Genomic DNA, 15,198 nt, shown 5'->3' on the forward strand with positions numbered 1-15,198 from the left:
TAGAAGTGTGACGAGCCCTGGGAGGGTATATCCCCCTGAGGGGCTAATGGGGCCGCTCCGGGAAGAGCATCTGCAGGCTCCCAGTCCCCTCCCTGGCAGCATCTCCCAGACCGGGCTGAGAGAGAGACTCCTGCCTGCAACCTGGGGAGAAGCTACATGGACCAAGGGTCTGGCTCGGTAGACGGGAGCTTCCTATGCTCCTGTGACTGGCTGGACCCGGGCGCACAGGTGTTCTGCCCCTCAGCTACAGCCCTTCCCCAGAAGAAGGCGCCTTATTATCCACAGCCAAGCCACCCCTGGCCCCTCTCTGTTAGTATCGTCTACCCTGACTGGCAGCAGCAGCTCTCCAGGGTTTCAGGCAGGGTTCTTTGCAGCCTGGAGATGCTGCCGCCAGGCTCTCTGAAGTAGCACTCAGCGGCCCCCTCCCACCCTTGCTCACTTGCAAGAGTCTGTGCCCAACATGGCACTGCAGGCTGATGGGCTTACAGGGACCCTTCATGAACAGAGTAGCACTTCCTAACTGCACCCCACCCCTCTGGCTCCTGCAAGGGGGGGGCGGTTTCTGCTGCTGGCCCACCACCAGGTTTCTGCTTCCTGGTGCCATTCTCTGTCATTGGAGGAAGTCCCCACAACACCTGACACCCAGAAACACACCCTTGCCCACCCCAAGACACTTTAAACAGGTCAACTTCTCTCTTCCTGTCTCTTAAAAATCTTGGCTTAGGTCTAGCCTGCACCCTGTTTCCGACAGTGGGCAGCCCGAATCCTCCCTGGAGTCCAGGGGCAGGAGGAGATGAAGGCACAGCTGCATCCCCACCTGCCAGTTGAGGGTGGTCATACCTTCCAAGAGTTGGTCCTGGCAAGAACCAATGGGACTACAACTCCCATTATCCCCAAGCAAAAGCCATTGCAGCTGGGGGTTCTGGGAGTTGTAGTCCACAACATCTGGGAATCCCTGTTGGGAAGGGGACACTGGCAGCCTCCCTTCCCACCCGCTTAAGGGGCAATTTCAGAGCCTTCACCTTCAAGGGTTTCTCAACCTTGGGGCCCCCAGAAGTGGCTGGACTACAATCCCCACAGCCACTGCAGCCAGGGGTGATGGGAATTGCAGTCCAGGGTTGGGAACTCCTTTCTTAACTCCAGGCATAAGGGGCCCAGCAGGGCAATGCTGCTTGTTCAGCGGGGAAACCCCAAGGCATGGATGGGCCTATTCCTGGCCAGTGCCAGTTTTGCTGGATAGCCGGCTGGCTCTTGCCTCCGAAGGGAGCCAGTGTCCTTCCTCCAAGGAGCTCAGGGCAGGCTACGTAACCCTCATCCAGGGATTGTGGCAACAGAGATCACTGTGGAGAGGCCCAGCACAAGGCCTCCTTGGCAGAAGGTTGCAGTTTCTTCCTGAATCTGGCCCAGTTGTAGAAGCTCGTGACTAGCCAGTTTCAGCCTGAAAGCCATAAAGAGCAGCGGCTGCAAAACCTCTTTGGAAAACGGTCTGAAAAGAGCCCCACCTCTGCCTTGGGAGCAGCAAGACAGTCTTGACAGGAGATAGTGGGTGTGCTTGTGGGGAGCAGAGGCCTGTGTGCCAAGACGGGACTCCTCCTCTGCAGAGAGCACCACTGAACGGCCAGGAATGGAAAGCCGCCGTCCTCCTTCAGCAGCCTGCTCCTAGCTCCCTCCTCCAGTAGGGAAAGAGGCCCTGGTCACGAGAGAGCAGAACACTGCAGCAGCCTAGCCTGAGCCAGGATCCGTGCAGGCCTCCCCACACGGGCCCACCGGCCAGAACCCAAGGACCAACACAACGGCAACCACCACAGAATATTTGCAATGAACGCTGAAGCATTTGCCGACTGCTCAGGAGTTCTTCTCTCCATTTTTATTACATACACGAGTGATCTGGAAGGTGAGCCTGGGGTGAGGAGCCACATCCCAGCATCCTAACTGCCTGGGAGTCCATGGCCCTGCAAGGGTGCCAACGTGCCTCCCCGGCTTGGGCAAGGACCCCCCCCCCCGCCACTGCACTATCATTTCTGTAGTGGCAACAGGATTCCACCACCCCCACCCACGATGGGGCCAGGCCAGAGGGCTTACAACCCACGTGACAAGAGGGCCAGGGGATTCGGGGAGAGAATGGGAGACTTGAGTGATGAGCGAGCTGAGAGAGATGGCTAGAGTGGCTCAGAGAAGATCTCTCTGAAGGGTCGAGTGTGGGAGCGAGATCTGGAGGCGGCAGCCAGATGCCCTCCCAGAGACAGTGTGGGAAGAGGGCCAGAGACAAGAGCCGGGGAAAGTCCACGGGGACATGCAACTTCTAACCTTTCTAGTCTAATGACACAGTTTCCACACAGGCTGGGACTGGGTGGGGTGGGAAGTCCGCTGGAGCAAACCACAATGGTGAGTGTCGGACATGACAGGGGAGGGGAGGAAAGAGGGGGACTCCTCCGCTGCAAGCACCCTCTTTCTGCCCCCCCTGCCCCCCCCCAAGCAGCAGCCTTAAGAGTACAAAGGGGTCAAGGGGCTCCACTCACTGGGGTCAAACACGACAGGAGGCCGATTCCACTTCAGGGTAAGAAGAACTGAAGGCAAGTACCTCTTGCTTTCCAAACAGACACATTAAAAACAAACCCACAGAGGCGTGATCAAACATTAAGAGCTTACAATTATCCAGTGCTTTTTCTCGAGAACTCAGAAGTCTTTTTTAGCTTAAAAACTCATCCCTGGCGGGGCGTCTGGATTCCCTTTCGCTTAGCTGCACGCACCCCAGCAGCTCTCTGAAAAGGGGCTTAGCGGAGGCCGTTCCGCAGAGCACAGACAAGAGGCAGGCCTCTGCACCCACTGTGGCCTTTCTGCATGAGGGTCCCGGAGGCTTGGGCTCACAGAACACATCCAGTCACTCTAGGATGGGGGCTGAAGGCCTGCCGCAGTTTCTCCTGCAGCACAGCCCAAGGAAGAGGCCCCACACAGCTCTTTCCCGTTCTTCCTGCTCCAGTGCCCAGAAAGAGGTGCCCCCCCCTCCACCCCCGGGCTTAGTTCACGCAGGCGCTTTCGCTCCGTAAGCTGAGCACGGCCTGCGCCAGTTTCCCCGCGTCCAGTACCTGGCTGGTGTCGGCTTGCTGGCCCCCTTTGGAGTCCGTCCCGGAGCTGCAGCTGAAGGAGTCGAAATCCACCGCGATGTCCTGGACGTTGCGCTCGTTGGCGTTGTCGAAGCTGTTCTTGCCATGCAGCTGCTTGAGGTGCTTCCTCAGGACGGGCTTGTGGGCGAAGACCATGTCGCAGTAGTTGCACTTGTGGGGCTTGTCGCCGCTGTGCAGATTGAGGTGGTCCTGCAAGGAGCACTTCTGGGAGAAGGTCTTCCCGCAGATCTTGCACTGGAAGGGCTTGATGCCGGCGTGGACCCGCATGTGCCGGTGGAGGTTCCCCTTCTGCGTGAAGGTCTTGCCGCACAGCAGGCACATGAAGAGCTTGTGCATCTTCAAGTGGTTGGCGTAGTTCTCCAGGTGCCGGAAGACCCGCGTGCACTTGGGGCACTGGTGGTGCCACTGTAAGCCCTTGTCCACCCCCCGGGGGCCGGGGCCAAACATGTCTTTGGGAGCCATGACAAGGCTGTCGCCTCCGGCGTACGAGAGGGCGTAGTTGTGGAGCTGGCTCTGCTCCAGCTCGCCCACGCGGTTCTCCACCGTGGAGTTGATGAGGGAGTGCTGCGGCTCCGGGAGCCCGCTTTGCTCGGAAGAGATAAATGGGCTCTGCTCCTTTTTCCTCCGGACTTCCGCCACCTCCCCGATGGACTCCACCTTCACGATCTGAATGTCGCCGTCGTCCATGTCCAGGCTGTCCTCTGAGGGCTGGATACAAGGAGGAGAGTCTGGCTGCAAAGAATCTTCCTCCTCCTCCTCCTCCTCCTCTTCTTCTTCCTCTTCCTCCTCCTCTTTCTCCGGCCTCCCTGCCCCTTGATGCTCCTTTGGTTCTGAAGTGTTTGTCTGCCGCCCACCGTCCTCTTTGTTCTCAAGCTGCTGCTTGGGCCGGATAAACTTCCACAGGGCCTGCGTGCAGCGCTCTACAATGTGACTCATCTGGAGGAAGCTAGCAGCAGTCAGGTAGTTCACCAGCTCCATCTCAGGGAACTCCAAGACGCCGCTGTAGCACGAGAGGAGCAGCTGCCTCCCCACTTCTGAACTCTGCAGGATAGAGATCTTCACTTCCCTGGAGTCATTCAGCAGAAACTGATCCCGCAAGAAGGGTGAGCCGGCGGCAAAGACGATCTTGTGGCCGTGGACCTCGAGGTCGTCGATGCGGACCGTTACGTCACAGAACTTGTTCTCTTCTCTCAGCTTGTCCATTTTCTGCAGCATCGAGTCGCCGTAGTTGTCGAATTGGAAGTGGAGGATATCGGATCGCTCAGTCATTTTGGCAGACCTGGAAGGGCCAGGCAGACAGAGACAGGAGGAAAACAGCTTAATTGCATAAGTGGAAAGAATGAAAAGACAATCGCAGTTGAGAAAGAAGGAAGTTCAGTACAAGTGTAACCCACAATCGGAGATCTGCAACTCTCTCCCGTTCTAGTTCTCACAGGGCAACAATAACTCGTTGTTAAGTGATTTCTTCACCTCAGCCTGCCTAACCCAAATTCCGGTTTCTTGAGAGAGCAAACAAACAGGGAGTGCAGAGTATTTTTCAGACTGGAAAGCACCTTAGCAATTGGACTGGCAAAGCACTGAAAAGCAGCAAACAAACCCAACCACAGCACGTTGTATTTTTCAAGTGCTCGAAGCACTTTGAGGAGCCCTTCCACCCAGCCAATGAAAGCCAGTATTATTTTCTCCACTCTACGGCACCCCCGGTGGGGCAGGGCTGGGCTCCCTTAAGGCCACCCAGGAAAGTTACAGCCGAGCAATCTGAAGCAGGGACTTCCCAGCTCGCACTCTTAGACACCACAGATGTCTAATGCACACCTTGAGGGATATTACCTCTGGAATGCCCTTTACATCTAAGCTAGCCATAGCCACCATGGCCGTCACCGCGTGCAGAAGCAAATTCTGGAAGCTGACTACCTAGGCTTGCCGCCGCCGCCACCACCACCACCACAAACTCACTCCCATAAGAAAGGCCACTGGCTTTTAGACCTTTATTTAATTTTTTAAAAGGGTATCAGGGAAATCCATGGAGGAGTAGAAGCAGATTACCAAGCGCCACCCACCAGGACTGCTCCATAGGCCCTCCCTGTTCAGAGGCAGTCTACCAGGGCAAACAATGGGAGAAGGAGGAGAAGCTGCAGCCTCCTCCTTGGAGGATCCTCATCCCCAGGGTTCCCTCAGACAGGGATTCCCAGAGGCTGTGGACTACAACTCCCATAATCCCCAGCCAAAGGCCATCGCAGTGGGCGATTCTGGGTGTTGTAGTCCACAACCTCTGGGAATCCCTGTTCGAGGGAACACTGCTCACCCCTAGATGAAGCCGAACCCTGTTCCTCCCTCAGAGTGGGGGCCGTCGGGAAGGGGAGGAAGGCCGGAGGGGGCCTCCACCTTGTGGCCGCGAGTTCCACAGCGCCCTCCCCCAAGGTTCGGGCACCCCTCCTCCTGCTGCTCCTCCACTGGCCCGCTCACCTCCTGGCCTCCCCCGGGCGGCGGCAGCGGCGAGGCGGGGGCAGCTTCGGGGCCAGCCCGGGGGGGCGGACACGGGGAGCGCGGGTGGGCCGGGGGAGCGGCGCCGCCACCACCGCCGCCCCCTGACCGGAAGTGCCGCTCCGCTTCCGGGTGCAGCTCCTTCTCCCTTCCCCGCCGTCCGGGAGCGGGCCGAGGGAGGGAAACCCCGAGCCGGAAGTGGCCGCAGCGGGCGCCGGAAGCGGTTCAGCGGAGCTTCCGGCCGAGCAGGGTCACGTGACGCGGGAGGGAGGGGGCCGGGAGTCCGGACTGGGGCGGCCCGACTGAGGCCCGGCAGCGGCGCTGCTGCTGAGGCGGCGGCGGCGGCGGCGGCGGCCTGGTGAGCGCCCTTTTCCCCTTCCTCCTCCTCCTCTTCCTCGCGGGGGAGGGCTCTCTCCTCTTTCTCCTTCCCCCTTATGGGGGGGGGCGGGTCGCCGTAGGCTGTTTATTGTATATCCCTATTCCAGCCCGTTTCGAGGGGGCCGCCCCCTTAAGGGCGGGGTGGGGTGGGGCTGCCCGCCCGCCTGTCGCTGACTGTTGCCCTGGAGGGGAGGGGGCGGCTGCGGCGGGGGGCCTCCCGGTTGCCATGGCCACCCATCAGTGGTCCCCCCGGCGTGTCCTCCCTGGCAGCCCCCCTCCCCACAACAGGACTCCCTTTTTGGGGGGAGGGGTGCGGTCTCCCCCTAGCCGGGGGCCCCCGTGGTTGTGGACTACAACACCCATAATCCCCAAGCAAGGGCTTCTGCAGCTGGGGGTGCTGGGCGTTGTAGTCGCCAACCTCTGGGGACCCCGGCTGGAGGGGTCTCCCTCGTGGGGGCAGATCCAGCCCCCTCCCCCCACCAAGGGTCTGGCTGTAGCACATCCCTCCCCCCCCCAATGCAGCCCTCCCTCCTCCATCCCCGAGTGACTCTTGGAAGCCACCCCGGGGATTTAAGTGGCTCCGCCTGGGGGAAGTGCTGTCCGGCCGCAGGCGGGGATGGTCTGCCCTGGTTTGCATTGGGAGGGGAGGCTACTCGTTGGGGCCGCGGCTCAGTGGCGGAGCATCTGCATGGCTTGATTCCCCGGCGGCATCTCCAGGGAGGGCTGGGAGAGACTCTTGCCTGAAACCTTGGAGAGCTGCTGGCAATCCTGAGCTGGATGGGTCAAGGGTCCAACTTGGTAGAAGGCAGTTTTCTACATTCCTATATATAAAAATAGTCGTCCGCCCTGCCGGAGAAGAAAAGTCCCAGGGGAGATATAACGGCTCTCTTCAGACATCTGGAGGGCCAGAACCAGTGTGTTGAAGTGGCAAGGAAGCCGATTCAGGCTAGACATCAGGAAAGGATTTCTAACTGTAAGACAGCGGAACTGTCCGCCTCATGCTGTTGCAGAGGCTTCCTCTTTGCTGGAGGTTTTCAGGCAGAGGCTGTTCGGCCACCATTCAGGGTTCCTGCACCTGGCAAGTGTTAGACTAGAAGACCTCTAGGGGTCTCTTCCAACTCTAACATTTTATAATATTAAGTATGGAGTCCAACCATCTTGCAGGGGAGCAACAGCAAGAGAGACGGCCTGCCTTCCCCTCTTGCCTGTGGGCTCCTCAGGGGCATCTGGTGGGCCATGTGTGGAACAGGATGCTGGACGGGATAGGCTTCCTTGGGCCCGATGCAGCAGGGCTTGTCTTGTGTCCGTATGGTCTGTCAAGCCTGCTCTTGTCTCCTCTGACTGGCAGCTGCTCTTGGGCAGAGAGGGGCCTTTCCCCGCAGCTGCTTCCCGAGATCCTTTGAACCGGAGATTGAGTCTGGGGCCTTCTGTTTGCAAGCAGATGTTTTACCACCAAGCTGCGGTCCCATCCCCTAAGAGAAGGGGGCCCCATCCCAGTGAAATCAACAGGTCTGGGGTGGGTGGGGGCACAGAGCGGCGATCTGGCCAGACTGTGCACTGCCCTCCCACCGGCCCTCGTTGCAAAATGTCAAAGGGTTTGTTTTGGTGGTTTTCAGAAAACAGGAAAACTACACACTGAGACTTCCACATTGCTCAATGGGCCCAAGAAATTGTAAAATACTATTGTGCAAACAAAAAGAGAGTGTGTGTGTGTGTGTGTGTGTGTGTGTGTGTGTGTGTGTGTGTGTGTAGAGGGGACATATGGCAGGAAACGAATGTGTTCTGGCACGGCTCAGGAGCTCTAGACGTCTCCCAGCACATGTTTTTTTGAATTTTTGACTTTGCCTAGTGATCATTGAGATCCTGGGTCTCTGAGAACTTCCCTGTCGTCAGTGGCATGCCAACCGCACGCAGAGAGTAACTGGCATCTAGAGAATGTTTCTGCTTTTCTGTCCCAGCCCCAGGCAGCATTAGCAACACGATTCAAATGAATGCTCTCCCATTCCATGTTTTGAAATGGTCATTGGAATGTCTGCGCTAGGCAGATATGCTTTCATTTGGAATCCTCATTCGCGGAAGATCGCTGGAGGAGCAGAGCCAGGGACCTCCTAGAACAGCTTCTCTGGTTCTGTCTCCTGGATCCGACTTGGGAGCGGAGGCCGTGCAGGGTACGTACCCTGTGGAGTTGGCTGAATGTTTTGTTGTCCTTGTGAGCCTCTGGTTAACTTGGATAACTTCCATGGAGTTTGGATAACTTCACGGAGGAGAGGTCTATCAACGGCTACTAGTTGGAGGGCTATAGGCCACCTCCAGCCTCAGAGGCACAATGCCTCTCAATCTCAGTTGCAGGAGAGCAACAGCAGCAGGAGAGAGGGCATGCCCTCAGCGCCTGCCTGTAGGCTCCCAGTGGCATCTGGTGGGCCGCTGTGTGAAACAGGATGCTGGGCTAGATGGGCCTCCTTGGGCCTGATCCCGCAGGGCTGTTCTTATGTGCTTAAATCCATGCTCCGAGTCCTTTAGAAGCTTTGCAGGCTTTGTAACTTTTCACTAAGTAGTCTAGTTTGCGTGAACACCCTCCAGGTGCTGCCTCTTGCTTCTGGGGTTATCGGCTATCCTATCTTTCTCAGCCTCTGGACTCTTCCGCCTCCACAGAGCTGTTGCCATTTCCTGCAAGCCACACCCAGCAATCTTTCTATGGCTCACGGCCCCTTGCCGAACAGATGCACACATGGTAGTCCTTATTCCCATTGGACTGTGCCCAAATCCTTGGCTTGGAACATTGATTTTTTAGCTGTTTGCTGTCACTTCCATCTCTCTTCCTTCCTTCTGACTATTGCACCCCCCCCCCCCCGTGTTGACATGTTGACTGCAAAATCCTTTGGGGCAGGGACTGTCTCTTTGTATTGTACTCTTCAGGAGCAGCACGCATATTGATGGTCCTCTAGACATCATTGAAATAACAACAACTTTCCCCCTGTTCAACCAGCCTTTTTGACAGTGTTCAAAAGTTGCTCAGTGGGACTCTCCAAGGCATTTCAGCTTTCTACAACATGAGGGCTAGCAGCATGGATTTAAAGCAAAACTTGGGGTTCCATTTGGGCATTAGCAGTCGCCACTATAATCTTTGCTTCGGGATGCTCTCGTGGCCATGTGGGTTCCGGGGCCCTTTGCTCTTGAGCAGCTGTTCTCAGAGTGGGAAGCGAGGCTTTTATTGTCTGATAACTGTCAGGCTGCTAAACCTGAATGTCAATGTTTTAGTTTTGTGAATGGCAGCATTAATTAATGAGTCTGAATGCCCACATTTGCATGTCGTCGCATTGGCTGAGTGACTTCAGTAGCTCCTCTCCCAAGAGGTCGGGTCTGGTCATTTCCTCTTTCCAAGTGGCTTGTGGCGGCCCCAGCGGCATCTGGTGGGCCACTGTGTGAAGCAGGATGCTGGGCTAGATGGGCCTCCTTTGGGCCCGATCTGGCAGGGCTGTTCTTGTGTGCTTAAATCCATGCTCCAATTTTCAACACGGATCCATGTTTATGGCTCTGGGGACCAAGAGTGGACCCCCTTTCCCCAGGGAATGTCTGTTCTTCAGCTCAAAGGATTAGATAATCATAAAAGCAAACGTGAATGCTTTTTGGTGCTTAAAACAAATGTTCCAAGCCGTGCTTTGACCAGCGCTGCTGTGCTTCTCTCTCCTGTGCTCGTTGGTGGCTCAGGTGAAACCTCAGCAGAACACCAGCTGCAGGGTTACTCGTGCTCAATAGTGTCTGCATTTGAGGCTGGCTGCCAGGATGCTGAGCCAGAGCTTAAAGCCGGGTGGGTGAAGTGTGAGAAGGCCCTGTGCATACGCTGGAAACATGGCAAATCCACATTGGCCAGGGAGGCTTGTCCCCAGAGTGGAGTGTTTTCCTCTCGAGTACAGGATACCTGTCCTAAAGAGGACTGTTGCAGGACGGCAGCTTTTCCCCACTTTCCTGATCATTATCTGTGGAGGGAAGTGGCGTGATGGGCTTGTAGGCCGGAGGGAGAGGTGGAGAGAGAGAGAGAAAATGAACGGACTTTCTTTGCCTCGGGGAAGGGCCTTAGTTAGGGGCTGGTCTGGTGGTTGCAAGCATGACTGGTCCCTTTAGCTAAGCAGGGTCTGCCCTGGTTGCTTATGAATGGGAGACTTGATGTGTGAGCACTGGAAGAGATTCCCCTCAGGGGATGGAGCAGCCGCTCTGGGAAGAGCAGAAGGTTCCAAGTTCCCTCCCTGGCAGCATCTCCAAGATAGAGGACTGAGAGAGACTCCTGCCTGCAACCTGGGAGAAGCTGCTGCCAGTCCGTGTAGACAATACTGAGCCAGATGGACCAAGGGTCTGACTCAGTAGATGGCAGCTTCCTCTGTTGCTGTGAACAGAGACCCAGATTTCTGGCCTGGAGTTTATTGACTGGAGAGCTCTTGTCAGGGCAGGCCTCTTGCTGCTCCGGCACGGCTAATGCTGCCAGTGTGGTAGGTCTAGGCAGGACTCGCCTTCCCTGCTTCTTGAGGAAGGGAGGAACGAATTGCAAACCTGGGCGGGTGGGGCTGGTCTGACTGCTCCGGCACCCGTGGCCTCCACAGGGCTGGAATAGCCTTTCAAGCCTGAAAAATGATTGGGTGGCCCCGCCTTGTCTTTGACAAGGCAAATGCCGCGGTGTGAAGTCTCCGCGTCCTCCTGGGTTTGTGACATTTGCTTCCACCTTCTTTCTACACAGATGTTGGGAACAAGGCGCAGGAGAGGCCTTTCCTCCCACTTGGAGGGCGTGGCTGTTTGGGAGCGCCTGTGCGAGCCCAGCCTTGAACTTGGGTCCCTGGGCACCGTCTCAAGAGGCAGCTTGTGGGTTTCAGCTGCAGCCTGGATGACTGGCAGGCCGGGGAGAGGAGCGGCTCAGAGGAGCTCTGCTGTGTGGCTCTGGAGGAAAAGAAGCCAGCTTGCCCTCCTGGGCTCTGCTGCTTAGGGCAGGATTTGTGCACACACACGTGCGTCTGTTTGATAGCGACCCATGGTCGGTGCGGCTTGAGGTCTGCAGGCACCGATGCGTGTTCCTGGCTCCCCAGCCCCACCCGGTCTCCTCCTTTTTAGCCATCCTGGTCTTGGGGGGCACTTCAGCTTCCTGAGGGGTCTGGGAGTACCCCGCCTGTCTGGGGGTCCGCTCCATGCTCCTCATTCTTGGGGAGAGGCGTACCAGTGGCAGTGGCAGGCTTGGAAGTGCCTTGCCTGTTGGGGGGGGGGCACCTTCTGTACTCCCCTTCATAATGCTGGGGGGGGAGTCAGCATCCCTTTTCACTCTCTTCTGGGACCTGGGGTGCTCTGGTCTAAGTGCATACCTTTCTATTTCAGCCTGCTTTTCGGTTTTTAAAGGAAATGCTCACTGAAAATTTGAAACTCTGTTTATCACTTCCACACTTCCTAAATAAAAGTGCACACAAGCAGATTGGATAGTTGAATTGTCAATATTTGCCCTTAGTGGTTTTCAGACAGAGGCCGGGAAAACAGAATCGTAAACGTTTGTAATGGGAGGCTTTCAAACAGAGGCTGGGTGGCCGGGAGTTGTGTCGCAGTTTTCTGGACTGGAAGGGTCCCTTCTGACTCTTGACGACAGTCTCTGAAAGTAGTGACTGAGCTGATTTGGGGAGATTGGGCATAAAACAGGAGCCACTGGCCGCCTTTCCAACATGGCTCGGGGCAGTTAGAATTCATTAGAAATCTATTAGAATTAGAATTCATTTAAATGCTTTTACATATTTGCTTTATATTGTTTTTGTTGTGTTTTATGTATGTGATGTTTTTTAAGTATTAAAATGTGTACACTGCCTAGAGATGTTCATATCAGGTGGTATCAAAATATGGCAGATCGATAGATAAGGGAGCGAGTTCTGTCAGCGGGCACAGCTCCTGAGCAGTCCCTCGCTCCCCCCCCGTGGCCCCCCGTCCCGGATGGCAGGGGCCCCTGGAGGAAGGCCCCCCAAGAGGGTGGCGGTGCAGGGGCCAGCCGCCCCAGTCGAGGCAACACGCTGGCCCCTCAGCCCCCCCTCTCCTCTGAGCAGCTCTCCAGGAAAACGTGTGGCTCATTCTGGTCCCGAGTTCTAAACCCCCCACCTTGCAGTGGGTGCAGTAGATGGGATGGGGCTGTTGTTGCTCAGTGTCCGAGTGCAGGATTCACTCCCTGGCAGCATCTCCAGGTCGGGCGGGGAGGGACTCCTGAGCCTGGAACCTTGGAGAGCCGCTGCCAGTCAGAGCAGGCAGGGCTGAGCGAGGGGTCTGGCTCCGTAGAAGGGGCCCCGAGTTCTGGGCACTGGGTTTCCTGGGCTCCTCCAGGCCCCCCTCCCGCAGGGGTGAGTTTCTGGAAGCAGCTCCCTGACCAGTCTGCATTGTCCCCTCTCTGTGTCTTTGCTTTCCAGGCGCTTGCGGACCCAGCCCGCTCATGAGCTTGGCTTCCTCCCTTTAAGTCATGGATGACAAGGCTTCGGTGGGGAAAATCAGTGTGTCTTCAGACTCGGTCTCCACTCTTAACAGCGAAGACTTTGTCTTGATTTCCAGGCAAGGGGACGAAACGCCGTCCACCAATAACGGCAGCGACGATGAGAAGACGGGGCTGAAGGTGAGAGCTGGGGGCGGCCCAAGAGGGGAGGGAGGGAGGGGGGTGTGTGTGTCTGGGGAGAGCCTCCCCGCCGCCCCACTTCCTCTGTGAGCAGCCCTTCCCTGGGGGTGGGGCCCTCCGCCCTGGAGTGAAGGAGGCTTTTGCAGCTCGGAGCCCGGCTGGCTTCTGCTGGACCAGCCCTGGGCTCCTCACAAGGACCTGGCGGAGGTAACCGGCAGCCCCGGCTGGAAATCCCGTCAGCCAGAGGAGACGCTCAAGGGTGGGGATTGGGAGACGGGGGTCAGTGGGCCAGGGACTTCTTGTCCCCAGCTCCTCAGCTTGAAGCAGCAGGACTCTGCTCTGCCGGGAAGGAGGCAGCAGGATCTGCCAGGAGCATCTTTAGCCTTGTTATGGGAAGGGTCCGGGTTGGCTCGTAGTGAGGCTTCCAAGACTGGGAGGGGGTGAGAGGCTGGGCCCACCTGTTGGGCACGATGCCAGGCATACCCGGCTGCCCTTTCTCCTTGCAGGAAGGTGTCACCTGATAGCTGTGGCAGGAGTTCGGGCCTTGGGCTCCCCCCTCTTCCCACTCCCACCCCGGCACGGCAGGAGGTGGAGCCACATGTATACCACCCACCCTGCATTGGGGCTGGGGCGCCCGCCTCAGTGCAGCTCTCCCGAGAGCTGCTCCTGCCCTTCCCCGCCTGACGTCGGCCACTTGGCCCTGCTTCCCCTCTCGCTTCATAGGAAGCTGCTGTCCACTGAGTCAGACCCTTGGTCCATCTGGCTCAGCATGGTCCACACTGCCTGGCAGCGGCTCTCTGCTGTAGGCCTTTCTGAGCAGCACCAAAGTGGGCGGGGGGGGGAGTGAGTGAGAGAGAGATTGAGATTGATTCAGGAGGAAACACAAAGCAAGCCCAAGCAGTCTTCCTGGGGGCTCAGGTCACAAGCCCCCAGGAGCTGTTCCTTCTTGTAGCTTAGTGTAGGCCAGTAGGTTTAGCGGAGTCGACCGTGCAGCCCTGTTGATCTGGTCAGAAGCATTCCGGGTTTGTGACACAGCAGAGCGGAGTGATCTCTAGGGAACCACGGCGGTCGGTGTAAACACCGAGGGGAGCACAGGGAAAGCGGCTCCTGCAATCCGATGCCCAGATGTTTCCTGTTTGCCCCGCGCGTTTCCATCTCCTCTGGATTCCAAAGAACAAGCTCCTTCCCAAATGTCTTGTATTCCCCATTAAAGAACCAGGCGCTTGGCCCAGCTTCACTCTCTAGCAGCCTTAAAATAAATTTTTTAAAAAGGCAGTCCTGGTCCCAGCAATTTCCCCCAAACCCCTGCCACTCTGCTTCGTGATCTGGAACTCCAAAACGGAGTTTTCGGCCGCTCAGTGTGGGCACAAGCGAGATGCAGCCTTCGAGGGCCTTGGATTGCCTGGAGGTGTCTCCTGCTGTCACCTGGGGGGCATGCTCATTCCAGAGAGTTTAGCTGGGGGCCTTGGGCCTTGAGTGTTCGGGGAATCCCACCTGTCAGATCTCTTTGCCTGGTCTCGCCCTTTTCACGCCATGGAAGGAATTTGGAACAGTGTGCCTGGCAGGAAAGATGTGCTCTTTTTTTCAGTGTAAAGCCAGCCCCTGGTGCCACCGAGAGAGACCCTGCTCTAGAGCAGAACCTGCAGGGAATTGTGGGAGTTGTTAAACTTGACGTGAGCCCTGATTGCAAGTCTGCTGCCTGTGAGTGGCCTCTTATGCCAGGGTGGCATTTCCTGTTGGTATCTCTCGTCCTAGGGATTAATTATTCATAGAGAGAGAGAGAGAGACACACACAGGAGTTTTAAAGCCTCTTTAAAAACCGTGACGCTGGGAAGCGCTTCTGTTGCTCAAGCACAGGGAGTAATTCTGGTTCATGCTGCAAACACAAGAGGCGTTTTTGCCTCAGTCAGCAGTGGAACTTGGCTGGCACCCATGGCCCAGGACAGAAAGAGGGCAGGCCAGTTAGAATAAATAGCGTGTTTTTTAAACCTCCCGGGAGCTCAAGGGCATACCTGGTTCCCCCTGCAGACACCCCTGCGAAGTAGGTTAGGCTGAGCGCTGGTGTCCGGCTTGAAGCAGCAGGAACGGGAGGGCTTCGGAACAGCTGCCGCCGCCTCCTCACTCCGGCGTGTCTTGTGCACTAGCCCTGTTCTTGGCCCTTGAGCTTTGGGTGCCCGAATGTTGCTTGCAGTCGGTGTCACCACACATGCTGTGAATTGCCAGCGGATGGGCAGCTCCTTAAACCGGTCCTCTTGTAGGAAGATCCGAGGTGGGACGAGGATGGTGTTGGCCCAGAGGCCGTGTCGGAAGCTGGGCGGTCTGAAAGGGCTTGCCTTCCTCTCCGCTTTGCAGCCTGCCTCGGGCCCCCCTGTCGGGTGCTCAGCGCCTTTTCTGCCCTCCTCCTGTCCTGGGGGCCCATCGGATCCCTGCTGCTGGGCTTGGCTCGTGTGCCTTGGGAGGCACCGGCTGCCCAGCAGAGCTCCCGTCCTTGGGTGGTGGGTGAAGCCTGCTCCCTGCATGAACTCTTCTCCCCCAAACCTCCTGTCTGTATCTCGAGGAAGGGGAGAGGCGGATATACTGTGCGTGTGGTTTTCA

At 57.2% G+C, this 15,198-nt stretch overlaps 2 protein-coding genes across 2 annotated transcripts in view; one reads left to right on the plus strand and one right to left on the minus strand.

Moving 5' to 3' along the window:
* Positions 1-1,839: 1,839 nt before the first annotated feature.
* ZBTB26 (zinc finger and BTB domain containing 26) lies at positions 1,840-5,781 on the minus strand. Its single transcript, XM_053281655.1, has 2 exons — positions 5,592-5,781; positions 1,840-4,404 (listed from the first exon to the last, which is right to left on the minus strand). Exon 2 carries the CDS (start codon positions 4,392-4,394, stop codon positions 3,018-3,020), a length of 1,377 nt encoding a protein of 458 aa, XP_053137630.1. The 5' UTR covers positions 4,395-4,404; positions 5,592-5,781; the 3' UTR covers positions 1,840-3,017.
* A 37-nt stretch (positions 5,782-5,818) lies between these two features.
* The window catches only part of RABGAP1 (RAB GTPase activating protein 1), a 48,830-nt gene continuing 39,450 nt past the window's right edge, over positions 5,819-15,198 (plus strand). The window contains exons 1-2 of the mRNA XM_053281644.1: positions 5,819-5,967; positions 12,404-12,603. Coding sequence (XP_053137619.1) covers positions 12,454-12,603 — 150 coding nt within the window. The 5' untranslated portion in view covers positions 5,819-5,967; positions 12,404-12,453. The remainder of the gene's footprint in view (positions 5,968-12,403; positions 12,604-15,198) is intronic.

Source organism: Hemicordylus capensis, chromosome 17, assembly GCF_027244095.1.
Source record: "Hemicordylus capensis ecotype Gifberg chromosome 17, rHemCap1.1.pri, whole genome shotgun sequence".
NCBI classification, from domain to species: Eukaryota; Metazoa; Chordata; class Lepidosauria; order Squamata; family Cordylidae; genus Hemicordylus; species Hemicordylus capensis.